The 21142-nt window shown below is 39.4% G+C and overlaps 1 protein-coding gene across 1 annotated transcript in view; it reads left to right on the top strand.

Moving 5' to 3' along the window:
* The window catches only part of PIWIL2 (piwi like RNA-mediated gene silencing 2), an 88335-nt gene that overhangs the window by 4941 nt on the left and 62252 nt on the right, over positions 1-21142 (top strand). The window contains exons 6-9 of the mRNA XM_019936239.3: positions 1065-1182; positions 1637-1761; positions 2822-2902; positions 3192-3305. Coding sequence (XP_019791798.1) covers positions 1065-1182; positions 1637-1761; positions 2822-2902; positions 3192-3305 — 438 coding nt within the window. The remainder of the gene's footprint in view (positions 1-1064; positions 1183-1636; positions 1762-2821; positions 2903-3191; positions 3306-21142) is intronic.

Genomic DNA, 21142 nt, shown 5'->3' with positions numbered 1-21142 from the left:
GAAACGGAAAGGAGTGTGAGACTCCTCACGGGTCTCTGCATTGACCAGGCTCTGGAGAAGACATGGATTCTATAAATTTCGAGATTGTAGATGCAGACCTTTGAAGCCACAATGTGAAGAGGATGAGAGAATACCGAGAGGATGTATTACCGTGACTGGTCATCCTGTAGCTTCCTTGACATCGTGGGGCTCTAAAAAGACAAATTTAAATATAGTGTCTTGGGCATAATGCCACGTATGTGTGAATTTTTTAGAAGAAGCATTTTGGAATGTGATGTTAGCATGTGAGTGCTTAGTTTTGGCGATGACTGTATTGGATTACCGCTTGATTTTTTTGTTGATGTTATCTTTCTTCATGTACTTGAACATGCTTGACCCTTTTTAGCCTTGGATTTGTTTAAACTTCGAAGTTGTAGAATAGGTTGTGTGTTACTGTGATCTGTTGGGACAGTCATTGTACAAAGTAGCTACTGGACTTTTTCAAAGCTGTAAGATTTGTGACAGTGAATTGATAAAAAGTTGAAATTGCTGTGAGTGAAAAATGGTTAGAGTAAAATCCTATGTTTTTTAAAAATATATTTTTAAAAGTGTATATTTCTATAGATGCTAGAGCAGGGATTAGCAAACTGTGGCAGGCCTGCTGGGCAAATCTGGCCCACTGCCTGTTTTTGTAATAAAGTTTTGCTGGAACATAGCCATACTTATTGGTTTACGTATTGTCTACGAGGCTTTTGTGCTATGTTAGCAGAGTTGAATAGTTGTAGCAGAGACCATATGACGTGTAAAGTCTTTCCATAAAAGTTTTCTGACCCTCTGGTCTAAACTCTCGAAGAATGTACACTGACATGTTAAGGCAGTTGTGTTTGGGTGGTGGAATTATGGATTATTTTTATTTTCTGTGAGCCAGTATCCTTGGGTCAGAGTTCTTTTTTTAGTCAGATGTATTTCAATATTTTAATATGACCACTAGATGGAGCAGTAGTCATAAGTGACTGCATCTCTAACAGACCTACCACACAGCTGTAAAGTCAAGCTGAAATAAAATCCTCTTTATTATTTTCTAGCCCCAATGTGGAGTGCAAAAGCATGAAGTTTGGCATGTTGAAGGACCATCAAGCTGTCACCGGAAACATCACTGCTTTCGATGGATCCATTCTCTATCTGCCTGTTAAGCTAAAACAAGTGAGACCAAATAGGAAGTGCACTTGGGGGCGAAGCACGGGTGGTGGGAAATCATAGTGTCCCTGAACATTTAAGTTGTACTTTCCTATTCTGAGAGGAAAGGCAGACTTCTCCATAACAAAGAAATTGCAAACTGAGAAACTTTTACATCTGAGTTCTTTCTAGTCCCTTCTCTCTTAAGAGAAGTGGTTGGAAGCCTTTGGCCTTAGTGACAAAGAATATTCAAGATTGCAAATTCGAAGGGCTCTATTGCTAGTTCTCCATTGGGTTTCTCTTACCAAATCCTTTCATAAGTCCTACTTGTCATGCTGTGATTTTGTCTAGTGTGGACAGCAAAGTAACAGTAAAGAATAAAACATGTTTAAGATATTATAGTGTTCTAGAACACAGTTGGATTAGATTAGCGCTTGGTAGTGTTGTAATTTCTCTTTACTTGCATATGTTTATTTGTTAGGTTCTTGAGTTAAAAAGTCAAAGGAAAACTGACAGTGCCGAGATCATCATTAAGATTCAGTTGACAAAGATCCTGGAGCCCTGTTCTGACTTGTGCGTTCCGTTCTACAATGTTGTTTTCCGTCGGTGAGAAACGGCTGAAGTCTTATTTTCTTTAACCTCAGTCTTGTATTTGTAACAGAGCTCTTCAGGAAGCTTGGATGGTATTAAAATACAGTGCGTATATAGATGAGTTTGGAAACATTTAATAAATAAATGGATGACATTAAGGCTGACTTATTAAAAGTTATCTCAAGTGATTGTCCAGATTTGGGTATATGAAAGTAGGTTTGAAGTAGCTGGACAGAGGGGGCTGGTTTCCTTCCATTCATTCAGGAACTTTAAAAGCAAATGTTTATGGTACATATTTAATGGTGTCAGTGATGGGGCTACTGGAAGAGGTAGCATGTAAAAATTTTTGCTAGAATTTTTCCCAGTCCTTTGAATTTTTGGATACAGACAGCTCGTAATTTTTTAACTTTTCTGAAGACTCCCAAGTTTTCATAAAACTGTTATTCCCAAACCACCTTTTTAAAAATGAAACATAGAACCTGATTTCTACTTAGTCAGCTGAACTGCCAGGAACAAACATAACTTCCTAAGCCTGACTGATAGTCACAAATTTAGAAATGGACTTTTTTTTTTTTTTTTTTTGGCGGTACGCGGGCCTGTCACTGTTGCGGCCTCTCCCGTTGCAGAGCGCAGACTCAGCGGCCATGGCTTACAGGCCCAGCCGCTCCGCGGCATGTGGGATCTTCCTGGACCAGGGCACGAACCCGTGTCCCTTGCATCGGCAGGCGGACTCTCAACCACTGCGCCACCAGGGAAGCCCAGAAATGGACTTTCTTGTGCTGTTTTTAGTTAATGGGGAAAAGTAATGTAAATCGAGCTTGGGAAGTCAACTTGATTTTTGGTTACCTAGTTAGCAGAAAAAGCTGCAGTCAGTTGCATATACTGCAAGATAAATACTTTGGTAATTTTTATTTTTCTTTTGGCAAGAGTGTTCTCAGCATAAAAGCTATATTGTGCAAAGAGCATCAACATTTCTGCTCTTTTAGGCTTTCAAAGGAAAATGTAGCTAAGAGCAATTGAACTTAATTATTTTTAATTCTTCTACTAGAAAACCCATTCTTGCTCTTTATTTCAGGGTAATGAAACTTTTAGATATGAAGCTGGTGGGGAGAAACTTCTTTGACCCTACAAGTGCTATGGTACTACAGCAACACAGGTTGGTGGTGTTTTCTTCTTCCTCACTTTTGAATGTTCTGGAAATAAATTTTTCATTGCAATCACCATATTAGTATTTTATGATAGTGAGTACAGTTTATGAGTTAATTATTTTCCATAATTTAGGTTTTCAGTAAGTTCACAATGATGTTGACTTAATTTGTTTCCTGTTGCTTTCTCATTGTTATTGGGGAGGGGCAGTATCTGCTCAAAGTATTGCCTCAAATGGAAGCATGGAAATATCTGTGGTTCTTTTAGAACCCCAGCGTAAAGGCCACGTATGTCTTCAGATTGCAGATCTGGCCGGGCTATGCAGCTAGCATCCGGAGGACAGATGGAGGTCTTTTCCTGCTAGCTGATGTCTCCCATAAGGTCATTCGGAATGATTCTGTGCTGGACATCATGTGAGTGGATGGTGGCATCTACGTTTAACAAACAATTTTCTGAGAAGTTCAGTAATAGCTGGTAATAAATACAGATAAGCCATTGTTCCGTTTGGGTTTTAAATTGTAGAATAGATTGAGAATGCTGAATTGATGTGCTCTTTCTGTGAGTCCTACCAGGATAGGCATCTGAATAGAGACCTGCTGCACTTAGACTGAGGAGGAATGTATGTAAGTCTCTGGTTACGAAGACTTGGTTTAATATACACCTACCCTGAGTGCTTGTTTAAGTGTATTACTCTAGTAAATATTTACTGTAGTAAATATAGATGTGTATAATTTGTAATCGTTACATGAAATCCTGTCTTATACATAAATCTGTGTGCATCTATGATTTTTTTAGGTTGTGTACCTAGAAGTGGAATTACTTAATGAAAAGTTCGAACATTTTAAAGACTTGAAATATTTACTATAATAAGATGTTTAAATATATATTGACCGATTACCCTCTAGAAAATTTACTTAGTTTATTTTCTCACCAGCTGTGTATAACTACTGGGTGTTACCAAGCTTATAATCTTTGCTTATCTGATAAATTCATTCATTCCATCAACATATATGTATAGCGCTCCAGTTTGTACCAGAGTTTTGGAACTTATCAGTTAACAACACAAAGATCCCTCTCCTCATGGAGTTTGCATTGTAGTCAGGTGAGATAAATAGTAAATAATAAGCTGATAAGTAAATTGTATAGGGTACTAGAAGTGATAAGAGGTATGGAGGAAAGAAAAGATAGAACACAGGGTAGGAGAGATCAGGAGTACTAGGGGTGGGATGGAGAGGGGAGAGAGCTGTCATTTCAGTAACATGTCAAGCTCATTTGAACCAACACTTGGAACAGGTGAAGGAGTTAGCCAGGTAAATAATTGGGCTAAGGGAATTCTTGTTAGAGGGACAGCTGAGGTAAAGGCCTAAGCCAGAAATATGTCTGGCTCTTCAAGGAGCAGCAGGGAAGCCAGGGTGGCTAAAGCAGAGCAAGTGAGGTGAGGGCAGTGGAAGGATGAAGTAGTTGGAAGGAAGAGCTGAGGATATAGAGCTTTGTAAGTCTGTTGTCAAGAGTTTCGGTTTTAGTGTGAGTGAAACATAGGGCTTGTAGCCAAGGAGTGACACGATGTGACTTGAGTTGTGAAAGGATCCCTCTTGTTACTTACTGCGTGGAGAATAGGTTTGGTGGGATGGGGTAGAAGTGGGGAGACCAGCCAGGAAGCTCTTGTATTAATCCAGTGGAGAAATGAGGGGGTGGCAGCAGTAAAGGTGGTGAGAAGGGGTTGGCCTCTGGATATGTTCTCAAAGTAGCGTTCAGTCAATTTCCCAACTGGGTGGTGGAGTGTGAGAGAAAGAGAGAGGTTAAGGAAGACTCAGACCTTTTTGACTGAATTTGTAATTATTTATTTTGTCTCTCCTAGACTCTCTCTCCTTGATAGTGGGGACCATCTCTCTTTCTCTCACATGGTACACCCAGACATAGTTTATTCCTAGCCTGTAGTAAGTGTTCAAGAATGTTTATTACATAAAAATAGATGTCTTTAAATTCACTCTTTCTTTCTTTATGGTTACTGTCTTTGTTTTTCTACTTAGAAAGGTCTACTTGTTATAATTTCCAATGTTTTAAACCTTCTGGAACTTGGTGTGATGTTAGGATCATAATGATTGTTTTGGTGCCGTTACACAATTTATTGAAAAACATTCTTCTTTAGATTTAAATCACTATCAAATGCTAAAATACTTGGATTTATTTCTGAATATTTCATTTTGAACCACTGGTTCAAACCAGTGTGATACTGTTTTAATTATTGCAGTTTTATTAGGTTTTATTATTTGTCAAGGAATTCTGTTTTCAGAATTTTTATTCTGTACCCCCCCTTACTCCTTCGTGTGAAACTTTGAATAATTTAGTGAAAATAAGACAGAAAGTCAATTGGCAATTTGATTGATATTGACTAGGGAGAGTGTTCAGTGACACTGGACTGGTTGCTCTCCAGCGTAGCTGATAGTTACTGTCTGGGATTCCCCTTCACTGTGGCGACGACTCCCTTTCCCTCTCATCACAGGTATCCTGTAGTTCGATCCCATGACGACTTCTTCCCGGTTTACTCTCTTGTTTCTGAGCTCTTACGTGTTTGAAATCTCTTTATTTTACCTTAGTTTGATTGGGCATAAAATTTGAGTTTGGAGATAGTTTTCCCTTGGAATTTAAAAATCATGGTTCCATTGGTTTTTTTTTCCTTCGGTATAATCTTTATTCATGTTCACATATTCTTTCACAGTGAGACTATTTCCTTATTTAAATTTAACTCTTTGGGTGTTCTCATAGTACCGCTCTATTTGAATACACCTTATTTCTGAATTTTTCCACTTTTTCATTCTGTAAGTGAGTAAACAACGACCTCTTACACCATCCTTATATCTTTTTTACCTTATTTGTACCTTTTGAGCAAGCCCAAACTTGATTTTAATATTGCTTCATCCCTTCTTTTTTTTCATATTTTAATTTTGGATTTGGTATGTTAAATGCTGTGTAGGTACTACACCTCTAAAAAATTATTATGGTTAGTAATATATTTTAGTATGGTAAGGCAAGTCCTTCTACCTTGCTCTTATATCCACTATCTTCCTTTTTCTTTCCTATAACTAGTTTTCACATTTATTTTCCAGATTAATTTCAGAATATTTTTGTTGATCTCTCCAGAAAATGCCACTGCAGTTTTGCTCCATTTTCTTTTTGCTTTCAGGTTTACTGTTGAAAAAATCTAAAGCCATTCTGATTTCCTTTTTGAAATTAAGTTTATTTTTTATTGAGGTATAGTTGATTTACAGTATTATATTAGTTTCAGATGTACAATGAAATGATTGAAAATTTTTATAGATTATACTCCATTTAAAATTATTATAAAATATTGACTATGTTCCCTGTGCTGTATGGTATATCCTTGTAGCTTATTTATTTTGTACATGATAGTTGGGACCCCCCTGAATCCCATGCCCTTATCTTCCTCCTCCCTCCTTCCCTCTACCCACTGGTAACCACTAGTTTGTTCTCTCTAACTGTGAATCTCTTTCTTTTTTGTTATATTCACTAGTCTGTTTTTTTAGATTCCACATGTAAGTGATAAAATGCAGTATTTGTCTTTCTCTGACTCATTTCACTAAGCATAATACCCTCCAGATCCTTCCATATTGTTGCAAATGGCAAAATTTCATTCTTTTTTCATGGCTAAGTAGTATTGCAGTGTGTGTGTGTGTATGTGTGTGTGTATGTGTATGTATGTGTGTATGTGTATGTATGTATCTCAGTTCTTCTTTATCCATTCGTTTGTGGACACTTAGGTTACTCCCATATCTTGACTATTGTAAATAATAATCTGTTGTGAGCAGTGGTTTGCATGCATCTTTATGAATTAGTGTTTTCTTTGGTTATGTACCCAGGAGTGGAATTGCTGGCTCATATGGTATATGTTTAGTTTTTTGAGGAACCTCAATACTGTTTTCCTCAGAGGCTGCACAAATTTATATTCTCACCAACAGTGTACAGAAGTTCCCTTTCCTCCACATCCTTGCCAACATTTGCTATCTGTGATCTTTTTTTTTCTTTTTAAAATTTATTTTATTTATTATTTTTGGCTGCATTGGGTCTTCTTTGCTACGCGTGGGCTCTCTCTAGTTACAGCGAGTGGGAGCTACTCTTTGTTGTGCGTGGGCTTCTCACTGCAGTGGCTTGTCTTGTTACAGAGCACGGGCTCTAGGCACACGGGCTTCAGTAGTTGTGGCACACAGGCTTCAGTAGTTGTGGCTCGTGGGCTCTAGAGCGCAGGCTCAGTAGTTGTGGCTCAGTAGTTGTGGCGCTCAGGCGTAGTTGCTCTGTGGCATGTGGGATGTTCCTGGAGCAGGGCTCGAACACATGTCGCCTGCATTGGCAGGCAGATTCTTAACCACTGTACCACCAGGGAAGCCCCATCTGTGGTCTTTTTGTTGATAGCCATTTTGACAAGTGTGAGGTGCTGTTTCATTGTGTTTTCTATGTTTTTTTTTTAACATTTTTATTGGAGTATAATTGCTTTACAGTGTGGTGTTAGTTTCTGCTGTATAACAAAATGAATCAGCTATATGCATATGTATATCCCCATATCCACTCCCTCTTGCATCTCCCTCCCACCCTCCTTATCCCTCCCCTCTAGGTGGTCGTAAAGCACTGAGCTGATCTCCCTGTGCGATACAGCTGTTTCCCACTAACTATCTGTTTTACATTTGGCAGTGTATATATGTCAGTGCTATTCTCTCACTTCGTCCCAGCTTACCATTCCCCCTCCCCGTGTCCTCAAGTCCGTTTTCTACATCTGTGTCTTTATTCCAGTCCTGCCCCTAGGTTCATCAGAACCAATTTTTTTCTTTTTAGATTCCATATATATGTGTTAGCATATGATACTTGTTTTTCTCTTTCTGACTTACTTCATTCTGTGTGACAGACTCTAGGTCCATCCACCTCACTACAGAGAACTCAGTTTCATTTCTTTTTATGGCTGAGTAATATTCCATTACAACATACAACATACAACATAGTATATATGTACCACATCTTCTTTATCCATTCATCTGTTGATGGACACTTAGGTTGCTTCCATGTCCTGGCTGTTGTAAATAGAGATGCAATGAACATTGTGGTACATGACTCTTTTTGAATTATGGTTTTCTCAGGGTATATGCCCAGTAGTGGGATTGCTGGATCATATGGTAATTCTATTTTTAGTTTTTAAGGAACCTCCGTACTGTTCTCCATAGTGGCTGTATCAATTTACATTCCCACCAACAGTGCAAGAGGGTTCCCTTTTCTCCACACCCTCTCCAGCATTTATTGTTTGTAGATTTTTTGATGATGGCCATTCTGCCCAGTGTGAGGTGATACCTCATTGTAGTTTTGATTTGCATTTCTCTAATGATTAGTGACGTTGAGCATCTTTTTGTGTGTTTGTTGGCAATCTGCATATCTTCTTTGGAGAAATGTCTTTTTAGGTCTTCTGTCCATTTTTGGATTGAGTTGTTTTTTTGATGTTGAGCTGCATGAGCTGCTTGTATATTTTGGAGATAATTCCTTTGTCAGATGCTCTGTTTGCAAATATTTTCTCCCATTCTGAGGGTTGTCTTTTCGTCTTTTTTATGGTTTCCTTTGCTATGCAAAAGCTTTTAAGTTTCATTAGGTCCCATTTGTTTATTTTTGTTTTTATTTCCATTTCTCTAGGAGGGGTTCAAAAAGGATCTTGCTGTGATTTATGTCATAGAGTGTTCTGCTTCTGTTTTCTGCTAAGAGTTTTATAGCATCTGGCGTTACATTTAGGTCTTTAATCCATTTTGAGTTTATTTTTGTATATGGTGTTAGGGAGTGTTCTAATTTCATTCTTTTACGTGTAGCTGGCCAGTTTTCTGAGCCCCAGTTATTGAAGAGGCTGTCTTTTCTCCATTGTATATTCTTGCCTCCTTTATCAAAGATAAAGTGACCATATGTGCGTGGGTTTATCTGTGGGCTTTCTATCCTGTTCCATTGATCTTTATTTCTGTTTTTGTGCCTGTACTATACTATCTTGATTACTGTAGCTTTGTAGTATAGTCTGAAGTCCAGGAGCCTGATTCCTCCAGCTCCGTTTTTCTTTCTCAAGATTGCTTTAGCTATTCGGGGTCTTTTGTGTTTCCATACAAACTGTGAAATTTTTTGTTCTAGTTCTGTGAAACATGCCCATTGGTTGTTCGATAGGGATTGCATTGAATCTGTAGATTGCTTTGGGTAGTATAGTCATTTTCACAATGTTCATTCTTCCTTTCCAAGAACATAGTATATCTCTCCATCTGTTTGTATTATCTTTAATTTCTTTCATCAGTGTCTTATAGTTTTCTGCATACAGGTCTTTTGTCTCCCTAGGTGGGTTTATTCCTAGGTATTTTATTCTTTTTGTTGCAATGGTAAATGGGAGTGTTTCCTTAATTTCTCTTTCAGAGTTTTCATCATTACTGTATGGGAATGTGAGAGATTTCTGTGCATTAATTTTGTATCCTGCTACTTTACCAAATTCATTGATTAGCTGTAGTAGTTTTCTGGTGGCATCTTTAGGGTTCTCTATGTATAGTATCATGTCATCTGCAGACAGTGACAGTTTTACTTCTTCTTTTCCGATTTGGATTCCTTTTATTTCTTTTTTTTCTCTGATTGCTGTGGCTAGGACTTCCAAAACTATGTTGAAAAATAGTGGTGAGAGTGGGCAACTTTGTCTTGTTCCTGATCTTAGAGGAAATGGTTTCAGTTTTTCACCATTGAGAACAATGGTGGCTGTGGGTTTGTCATTATATGGCCTTTATTATGTTGAGGTAGGTTCCCTCTATGCCTACTTTCTAGAGAGTTTTTATCATAAGTGGGTGTTGAATTTTGTCGAAAGCTTTTTCTGCATCTACTGAGATGATCATATGATTTTTATTCTTCAGTTTGTTAATGTGGTGTGTCACACTGATTGATTTGTGGATATTGAACCATCCCTGGAATAAAGCCCACTTGATCATGGTATATACATCCTTTTAATGTATTGTTGAATTCAGTTTGCTAATATCTTGTTGAGAATTTTTGTATCTATATTTTTCAGTGATATTGGCCTATAATTTTCTTTTTTGGGGATATCTTTGTGTGGATTTGGTATCAAAGTGATACTGGCCTTATAGAATGAGTTCAGAATTTGCCTTCCTTTGCAAGTTTTTGCAGCAATTTGGGAAGGATAGGTGTTAACTCTTGTATAAATTTTTGATAGAATTCACCTGTGAAGCCGTCTGGTCCTGGACTTTTGTTTGTTGTGAGTTTTTTTATTATTGAAATTTCATTACTGGTAATTGGTCTGCTCAGATTGTCCATTTCTTCCTGGTTCAGTCTTGTGAAATTGTACATTTCTAGGAATTTGTCTATTTCATCTATGTTGTCCATTTTATTCACATAGTTGTTTGTAATAATCTCTTGTAATCCTTTGTATTTCTGTGGTGACAGTGTAACTTCTTTTTCACTTCTGATTTTATTGATCTGGGCACTCTTTTTTTCTTGATGTGTCTAGCTCAAGGTTTATCTATTCAGAGAACAAGCTCTTAGTTTCATTAATCCTTTCTGTTGCCTTTTTAGTCTCTATTTCGTTTATTTCTGCTGTGTTCTTTATGATTTCTCTCCTTCTACTGACTTTGGATTTTGTTTGTTCTTCTTTCTCTAGTTCCTTTAGGTGTAGGGTTAGGTTGTTTCTTTGAGATTTTTCTTGTTTCTTGAGATAGGCTTGTATCACTATAAACTTTCCTCTTAGAACTACTTTTGCTGTGTCCCATAGATTTTGGATCATTGTGGGTTTTTTTTCATTTGTCTTCAGGTATTTTTAAAATTTCTTCAGTGACGCCTTTTTTAGTAGCTTATTGTTTAGCCTCTACGTGTTTGGTTTTTTGCAGTTTTCTTTTCTTTGTAGTTGATTTCTAGTCTCATAGTGTTATAGTCAGAAAATATGCTTGATATGATTTCAATTTTCTTAAATTTACTGAGAATTGTTCTGTAGCCTAGTATGTGATGTACCCTGGAGAATGTTCCATATGTACTTGAAAAGAATGTATTCTGCTGCTCTTGGATGGAATGTTCTCTATATATATCTATTAAGTTCATTTGGTCTAATGTGTCATTTAAGGTCAGTGTTTCCTTACTAATTTTCTTTCTGGATGATCTGTCCATTGATGTACGTGGGGTGTTAAAATCCCCTACTATTATTGTGTTACTGCCAATTTCTCCCTTTATGTCTGTTCGTACTTTTTCATGTGTTTAAGTGCTCCCATGTTGGTTGCATATATATTTATAATTGTTTTATCTTCTTCTTGGCTTGATCCCTTGATCATTATGTAGTGTTCTTTTTTGTCTCTTTTAACAGTCTTTGTTTTTACAGTCTATTTTGTCTGATATATGTATTGCTACCCTGGCTTTCTTTTGATTTCCATTTGCACAGAATACTTTTCCATCGTCTCACTTTCAGTCTATGTATCTCTGTAGATCTAAAGTGAGTGTCTTGTAAGCAACATATACATGGGTCTTGTTTTTGTATCCACTCAGCTCCTCTGTCTTTTGCTTGGATCATTTGGTGCCTTTACATTTAAAGTAATTATTGGTAGGTATGTACATATTGCCATTCTTTTAATTGTTTTGGGTTGTTTTTTAGTTCTTTTTTGTTACGTTTTTCTGTTTTTGTTCTCTTCCCTTGTGATTTAATGACTATCTTTAGTGTTATGTTTGGATTCCTTTTTCTTTTTTGTGTATATCTATTATGGATTTTTGGTTTGTGTTTATCATGAGGTTTATATATATGATTAAGTTGCTGCTGTCTTAATTTCAAACACATTTTAATAGCTCTGCATTTTTTACTCCTCTCCCCCAATGATTACTGTTTTTGATATATTTTTATCTTTTTGTTTTGTGTATCACTTAACTACTTACTGTGGATATAGATGATTTTACTGCTTTTGTCTTTTAACCTTCCTACCAGCTTTGTATGTGGTTGATTTTCTACTTTTACTGTATATTTACCTTGACCAGTGAGCTTTCTTCTTTCATAATTTTCATGTTTGTAGTTGTGGCTTTTTCTGTTTTGCTTAGAGAAACCCCTTTAACATTTCTTGTCAAGCTGGTTTGGTGGTGCTGAACTCTTTTAGCTTTTGCTTGTCTATAAAGCTTTTGATCTCTTCATGAAATCTGAACAAGAGCCGTGCTGGTTAGAGTGTCCTTGGTTTTAGATTTTCCCCTTTCATCACTTTAAATATATTATGCCACTCCTCCCCTCCTTTTTTTTTCTGGGAGAGGGAAGGATTTATTATTACTTGCAGCAAGTAAGGAGAACACCGGGGTTGTTTCCCAAAGCAGTGTCTCCTGTGCCACTCCCTTCTGGCTTGCAGAGTTTCTGCTGAAAAGTCAGTTGATAGCCTTACGGGAGTTCCTTTGTATGTAACTTGTTGCTTTTCCCTGGCTGCTTTTAGTATTCTCTTTTTATCTGTAATTTTTGCCATTGTAATTACAGTGTGTCTTGGTATGGTCCTCTTTGGGTTGATCCTATTTGGGACTCTCTGGTGCTTCCTGGACCTGGATGTCTGTTTCCTTTCCCACGTTAGGGGGATTTTCAGCTATTATGTGTTCAGATATGCTCTCTACCCCCTTTCTTCCTCTCTTCTCCTTTTGGGACCCCTATAATGCGAATGTTATTGCAATTGATGTTGTCCCAGAGATCTCTTAAATTGTCCTCATTTCTTTTTATTCTTTTTGCTATTTTTTTTGGTTCAGCTTCAGTGATTTGCACTACTCAGACTTATAGCTTGCTGATCCATTCCTCTGTATCATTTAATCTACTGTTGATTCCATCTAGTATATATTTCATCTCAGTTACTGTATTCTTCAGCTCCTTTTGATTTTCCTTTATGTATTCTAACTCGTTTTTAAACTCCTCACTCTGTTTATCCATTCTTCTACTGAGTTCTTTGATCATCTTTATGGTCATTACCTTGAACTATTTACTAGGTGGATTGCCTGTCTGCACTTCGCTTAGTTCTGGTTTTATCTTGTTCCTTCATTTGGGCCATGTTCCTCTGTCGCCTCATTTTGCCTAACTTGCTATTTCTATGTATCTGGTAGGTTGGTTATATTTCCTGACTTTGGTGGAGTGGCTTTTTTTGGAGACATTCTATGCGTCCCAGCAGCTTGGTCCCCTCTGGTCTATATGCCCTATGGGTGTCCCCATGTGGGCTGCATGGGTCCTTCAGTTGTGGTGGACTGACTATTGTGGGTGGTCTGGTAGGCGTGGCTGGCCCTGGTCCAGTTGGTTGCCAGGCCCTGCATTGTGCAGAGGCTGCCAGCCTCTGACTGGCATGACCAGTCACAAGGTGGCTGGCTGTGGAACTCCAGGGTGTCCTGGGACGAGTGCTGGCTCACTGGTGAGCACAGCTGGCTTCTGGCATGGGTGTTTGTGAGACTGGTGTTCCCAGATGATTGGGGCTGGTTCCTGACACAGCTGACTGCAGGTTCTGGGGTGTCCTAAGGCTGATGCCAGCCTATTGGTGAGTGGGACTGGTTCCTGGAGTGGTTGGCTGAAGAGTCCAAGGTATCTTAGAGCTGGTGTTGGCCTGCTAGTGGGTAGGGCTGGGGCCCAGGACCTCCTGGGGCTGTCAGCCTGCTGGTATGCAGGAATGGGGCCCAGGGGGTCCTAGGGATAGTGCTGGCTCACTGGTGTGTGGAGCCAGGTCATAGGCCATCTGGTGGAGAAGGTCATGTCCAGTGGTGGCTGTGAGCTCAGGCGGGTCTTAAGGTAGCCTGCCTGCTGGTGGATGTAGCTGTTTCCCTGCCTGGGTAGTTGCCAGGTCTGAGGTATCCCAGTACTGGTGCCTACAAGCTGGTGGGTGAGGTGTGGGGTTGGGTCCTGAGGCTGACAAGCTAGAGGGAGGATTCCAAAGTGGTGCTTACCAGCACCAGCGTTCATGTGGTAGAACAAGCTCCCCAAAATGCTGTCAGTGTCCGTGTGCCTAGTGTGAGCTGCAGTTGCTTCCTGCCTCTCTGGGAGACTCTCCAGATAAGCAGGTAGGTCTGGTCCAGGCTCCTTTCAAATTACTGCTTCTGCCCTGGGTCCTAGAGTATGTGAGATTTTGTGTGAGCCCTTTAAGAGTGGAGTCTCTATTCCCCACAGCCCTTTGGATCGCCTGAAAATAAGCCCCACTGGCCTTCTAAGTGAAACATTCTGGGTGCTCATCTTCCTAGTGTAGGACCCTTGTGCAGGGAAGCCCAGTGCAGGGCTCAGGCCTTCACTCCTTGGGGAGAACCTCTGCAATTGTAATTATCCTCCTGTTTGTGGGCTACCCACCCAGGGGTATGGGACTTGATTATATCAGAACTCCATTCCTCCTACCCATCTCATTGTGCTTCCTTCTTTATATCATCAGTTGTAGAAGATAATTTTCTGGTAGAGTCCCATCTTTCTTATCAGTAGTGCTCTGTAAATAGTTGTAATATTGGTGTGTCCATGAGAGGAGGTGAGCTCAGAGTCTTCCTTCTCTGCCATCTTCCATTCTGATTTCTGATTCCAGAATCTATGTTTCTCCCACATGCTCCCTTGGGAGTTTTGGGAGCCCCTCTTTACTCCAGTATTCTGAAATTTTATTTGTTCTTCATTTCTTCTGCATCTCTTAGGATTCTATCTTATTTTGCCTTTGCTTGAAGAACCCCCTGTAGTATTTCCTTTAGTGTGGAATCTGCTAATGACATATCTTTTTTTTTGTTTAAGATATTATATGTATGTTTGTTTTTTTTTGCCTTTGGTTTTCAGCAGTCTCGCTATTCAGGCATTCCTCATTTTATTGCGCTATGCATTATGGTGTTTTTTACAGGTTGAAGGTTTGTGGCAACCCTGCATCAAAAAAGTCTGTTGGCACCATTTTTCCAACAACATTTGCTCACTTTGTGTGTCACTGTCATATTTTGATAATTCTCACAATATTTCAAACTTTTTATCATTATTATGTTTGTTATGGTGATCTGCGATCAATGATCTTTGATATTACTATTGCAAAAAGATTACAACTGGCTGAAGGCTCAGATGATGGTTAGCATTTTTTAGCAATAAAGTATTTTTAAATTAAGATACGTACAATTTTTAGACAATGCTATTGCACACTTAATAGACCACAGTATAGTGTAAACACAACTTTTAAAAAAAGTGTTTATTTCACTTTCTTTTTTTTTTTTTGCGGTACACGGGCCTCTCACTGTTGTGGCCTCTCCCGTTTCAGAGCACAGCCTCCGGACGCACAGGCTCTGCAGCCATAGCTCACGGGCCCAGCCGCTCCGCGGCATGTGGGATCTTCCCGAACTGGGGCACAAACCCGTGTCCCCTGCATCGGCAGGCGGACTCTCAACCACTGCACCACCAGGGAAGCCCTCACTTTCATTTTTGAAAGATATTTTTGATGAGTATGGAATCTTAGCTTAAAATTGTTTTCTTTCAGAGCTTCAAAGATGGCACTCCTCTTCTGGCTTTCCATGTCTCCACAAAGAAGTTTGCTATCATTCTTATCTGTGTTATCCTGCATAATTTTTCCTCTTAGACTGTTTTTCAGATTAAACCAACTTGATTTAATCAATTTGATTAAAAACTGCCTTTAGTTTTCTTTATATTTTTTAAATTACTTGGGCTCATTGAACATCTGTGAGTTTACAGTTTCATCAGATGCAACTTTTACATGCACTAGGAAACCAAAAATTTTGAGGGCCTTGCTTTGTAATACTCGCTTTATTGCAGTTTGTAACTTAACCACAGTATCCTGAGGAATACCTGTAATGTGTCTAGATGTGGTTTCCCAGTATTTCTGCTGCTTGGCCCTTCTGTAATCAACTCCTCCTGCCCCCCTGAGTGTGGGCTGGATTTATTGACTTGTTTCTAATGAATGAAATATGGCAACAACCAACCCAATTAAAAAATGGTCAGAAGACCTAAATAGACATTTCTCCAAAGAAGACATACAGATGGCCAACAGACACATGGAAAGATGCTCAAAATTGCTAATTATTAGAGAAATGCAAATCAGAACTAGAGAAATGCAGATCAAAGCTACAATGAAGTATCACCTCACTCTGGTCAGAATGGCCATCATCAAAAAGTCTACAAATAATAAATGCTGGAGAGGGTGTGGAGTAAAAGGCACCCTCCTCTACACTGTTGGTGGGAATGTAAATTGGTGCAGCCACAATTGACAACAGTATGGAGGAACCTCCATTACTTAAAATACTAAAAATAGAGTTAGCATATGATCCACCAGTTCCATTCCTGGGCATATATGCAGAGAAAACTCTAATTTGAAAAGATACATGTACCCCAATGTTCACAGCAGCACTGTTTACAATAGCCAAGACATGGAAGCAACCTAAATGACCACTGACAGATAAATGGATAAAGATGTGGTGTGTGTGTATACACACACACATACACACACACACAATGGAATATTACTCAGCCATAAAAAAGGATGAAATAATGCCACTTGCAGCAACATGGCTGGACCCAGAGATTATCATATTAAGTGAAATAAGTCAACAGAGAAAGACAAATATCATATGATATGACTTATATGTAGAATCTTAAAAAAAAAAGTTAAAAATGAACTTATCTACAAACGAGAATAGACTCACAGACATAAAAAAACAAACTCACGGTTACCAAAGGGGAAAGATGGGGAGAGATAAATTAGGAGTTTAAAATTAATATATACACACTACTGTATACAAAATAAACAACAAGGACCTTCTGTATAACACAGAGAACTATATTCAATATCTTGTAATAACTTATAATGGAAAAGAATCTGGAAAAGAATAGATATATATGTATGACTGAATCACTTGGCTGTCCACGTGAAACTAACACAACATTGTGAATCAACTATACTACAGTTTTTAAAAAAGATATGGCAGGGCTTCCCTGGTGGCGCAGTGGTTGAGAGTCCGCCTGCCGATGCACGGGACACGGGCTCGTGCCCCGGTCCGGGAAGATCCCACATGCCGCGGAGTGGCTAGGCCCGTGAGCCATGGCTGCTGAGCCTGCGCGTCTGGAGCCTGTGCTCTGCAATGGGAGAGGCCACAACAGTGAGAGGCCCGCGTACCGCAAAAAAAAAAAAAAAAAAATGAGAAAAGGGATTGGATAGAATATTACTTTTAAAAAAATTGGGATGTAATTGACATATGTCATATTAATTTCAGGTGTACAACATAATGTATGTATATATTGCAAAATGATCACCACAGTAAGTCTTGTTAACATCCATTACCAGACATGAACAAATTTTTTCTTGTGGTGAGAACTTTTAAGATTTGAAAGCAACTTTCAAATATACAGTATACTATTATTTTTTTTTATTTTTATTTTTTTATTTTTTATTTTTTTGTGGTACGCGGGCCTCTCACTGTTGTGGCCTCTCCCGTTGCGGAGCACAGGCTCCGGACGCACAGACTCAGGGGCCATGGCTCATGGGCCTAGCCGCTCTGCGGCATGTGGGATCTTCCCAGACCGGGGCATGAACCCGTGTCCCCTGCATCGGCAGGCAGACTCTCAACCACTGCGCCACCAGGGAAGCCCAGTATACTATTATTAACTATAGTCACCATGTTGTACATTACAACCCCAGGACATATTTATTTTATAACTGGAAATTTGTACCTTTTGACCACCTTCACCCATTTTACCTATTTCCTACCCCCTGCATCTGGCAACCACCAATCTGTTCTCTGTATGAATTGAAGGTTTGGTTTCTCCCTTCCTTCCTTCCTTCCTTCCTTCCTTCCTTCCTCCCTTCCTCCCTTCCTCCCTCCCTCCCTCCCTCCCTCCCTTTTTTCCTTCCTTCCTTCCTCCCTCCCTCCCTCCCTCCCTTCCTCCCTCTCTCTCTCCCTCTCTCCCTCTCTCCCTCTCTCCCTCCCTTCCTTTCTGTTAGATTTCACACATACATGAAATCATACAGTATTTGTCTTTCTCTGTCTGCCTTATTTCACTTAACATAAATGCTCTTGAGGTCCATTCGTGTTGTCACAAATGGCGGGATTTCCTTCTTTTCTTTATAGCTGAATAATATTGCAGTGTGTGTGTGTGTGTGTGTGTGTGTGTATACTTATATATACGTTTCCTTTTTCCATTCATCTATTCATGGACACTTATGATGCTTCTAGGTCTTGGCTTTTGTAAATAATGCAGCAAATATGGTAGTGTATATATCTTTTTGAGTTAGTGTTTTTATTTCCTTCAGGTAAATTCCCAGAAGTGGAATTGCTGAATCATATGGTAGTTCTGTTTTTAGTTTTTTGAGGACCCTCCATTCTGTTTTTCATAGTGGCTGCACCAATTTACATTCCCACCAAAGCGTATAAGGGTTCCCTTTTCTGCACATCCTCACCAGCACTTGTTTCTTGTATTGTTGATAATAGCCGTTCTAACAGGTGTGAGGTGATCTCGTGGTTTTGATTTGCATTTCCTTGATGATTAGTGATGTTGAGCACGTTTTCATGTACCTGTTGGCCATTTGTATGTCTTCTTTGGAAGAATATCTGTTCAGATTCTTTGCCCATTCTTTAATCAGATTGTTTGCTTTTTTTTTTGCTATTGAGTTATGTGAGTTTTTTATATATTTTGGGTATTAACCCCTTATCAGATATGTGATTTGCAAATACTTTCTCCCATTTTGTAGGTTGTCTTTTCATTTTGTTGATGGTTTCCTTTGCTGTGCAGAAGCTTTTGGGTTTGTTTTTTTTTTTTAAGAGAAATGGGTGGGTTTTTTTAAAATTAATTAATTAATTTTTGGTTGCATTGGGTCTTTGTTGCTGCGTGTGGGCTTTCTCTAGTTGTGGTGAGCGGGGGCTACTCTTCCTTGCGGTGCGCGGGCTTCTCATTGCAGTGGCTTCTCTTGTTGTGGAGCATGGGCTCTAGGTGTACAGGCTTCAGTAGTTGTGGCTCGCGGGCTCTAGAGCACAGGCTCAGTAGTTGTGGCGCACGGGCTTATTTGCTCCGCGGCATGTGGGATCTTCCTGGACCACGGATTGAACCCGTGTCCCCTGCATTGGCAGGCAGATTCTTAACCACTGCACCACCAGGGAAGTCCCAATCTTTTTGGTTTGGTGTAGTCCTACTTGTTAATTTTGCCTTTGTTGCCTTTGCTTTTGGTGTCAATGGATGTCACTTCTGAAGTGAGATTATAAACAGACCATGGTGTCTGTCTTGGGTGCTCTCTCTTGCTGTCTCAGGTCACTCACCCTGGGGAAGCCAGCTGCCAGGTTGTGGAGCACCCCAATGAAGTGAGCTTAGAACCAGATCCTCCTTCAGTTGAGGCTTGAGATGTCTGCAGCCCTGGTTGACACCTTGCTTGCAGCCTTGTGCAAGATGCTGAACCAGAGGCACTCAATTAAGCCACACTCAAATTACTGACCCAGGGAAACTGTGAAGTAATTAATATGTGTGATATATATATATATTTTTAATATTGACATATGTCGTGAATTTTTAAATTTATTTATTTATTTATGGCTGTGTTGGATCTTCGTTTCTGTGCGAGGGCTTTCTCTAGTTGTGGCAAGCGGGGGCCACTCTTCATCGCGGTGCGCGGGCCTCTCACTGTCGCGCCCTCTCTTGTTGCAGAGCACAGGCTCCAGACGCACAGGCTCAGTAGTTGTGGCTCATGGGCCCAGTTGCTCCGCGGCATGTGGGATCTTCCCAGACCAGGGCTCAAACCTGTGTCCCCTGCATTGGCAGGCAGATTCGTAACCACTGCGCCACCAGGGAAGCCCTATGTGTGATATTTTTTAACAGCTTTATTAAGACATGATTCACACACCATTCAATTCACCCATTTTAACTGTGGCTTAATATATTCACATAGCTGTACATTCATCTGAACAGTCAATTTTAGAACATTTTCATGGCCTCAAAAAGAAATCCTGGGGCTTCCCTAGTGGCACAGTGGTTAAGAATCCGCCTGCCAATGCAGGGGACCCGGGTTCGAGCCCTGGTCCAGGAAGATCCCACATGCCGCGGAGCAACTAAGCCTGTGCACCGCAACTACTGAAACCCACACGCCTAGAGCTCTTGCTCCACAGCAAGAGAAGCCACTGCAATGAGAAGCCCACACACCACAACAAAGAGTAGACCCCGCTCACCACAACTAGAGAAAAGCCTGTGCACAGCAACAAAGACCCAACGCAGCCAAAAATAAGTAAAATAAATAAATTTATTAAAAAAATAGAAAAAGAAATCCTGCACCCCTTAGCCATCACTTTTTAATTCCCTCATTTTCCCCCAGACATAGGCAACCACTGATATACTTTCTATATCTATAGATTGGCCTATTCTGGACATTTTGTGTAAATAGGATCACATAATATATGTGTAATAATCTTTCACTTAGCAATGTTTTCAGGGTTCATACGTGTTGTGGCCTGTATAGGTACTTCATTCCTTTTCAGTGGCTTAATAATATTGCATTGAATGGTTGTATCTTATTTTGTTTTATACATTCGTTTATAGACAGACATTTGAGTTATTTTCACTTCGGGGGCTATTATGAATAATGCTACTATGAACATTCACGTGCAAGTGTTTCTTGTAGACTTACGTTTTCATCTCTTCTGTAGATACCTACAAGTGGAATTGCTGGATCATGTGTTAGCTTTATGTTTCACCATTTGAGGAACCGCCACACTGTTTTCCAAAGTGGCTGTGCTGTTTTACATTCCCATCAGCAGTGTGTGAGGGTTCCGATTTGTCCATATCCTCACCAACACTTATTATTATCTGTGTTTATGATTCTCATCATCCAAGTGGATGGGAAATGGTGTGGTTTTGATTTGCATTTCCCTGATGATTAATGATGTTGAAAATCTGTTTATGTGCTTATTGGCTATTTGTATATCTTCTTTGAGGAAATGTCTATTCAGATCCTTTGCCTGCATTTTAAATTGAGTCATTTGCCTTGTTATTACCGAGTTGCAAGATTTCTTTATACATTCAAGATACAAGTCTCTTATCAGATACATGATTTGGGAATTTTTTCTTATTCTGTAGGTTTTCTTCAGTTTTTTGATAAAGTCATTTGAAACACAAAAATTTTCAGTCTCATGAAGTCCAGTTTATCTGTTTTTTCTTTTGCTGCTTGTGTTCCTGGTGTCATGTAAAAATCCATTGCAAAATCTGAGGCCATAAAGATTTACCCCTATGTTTTCTTCTGAGAGTTTTCCAGTTTTAGCTCTT

Source organism: Tursiops truncatus, chromosome 6, assembly GCF_011762595.2.
Source record: "Tursiops truncatus isolate mTurTru1 chromosome 6, mTurTru1.mat.Y, whole genome shotgun sequence".
NCBI classification, from domain to species: Eukaryota; Metazoa; Chordata; class Mammalia; order Artiodactyla; family Delphinidae; genus Tursiops; species Tursiops truncatus.
This window is presented reverse-complemented; position numbering and strand designations above follow the sequence as displayed.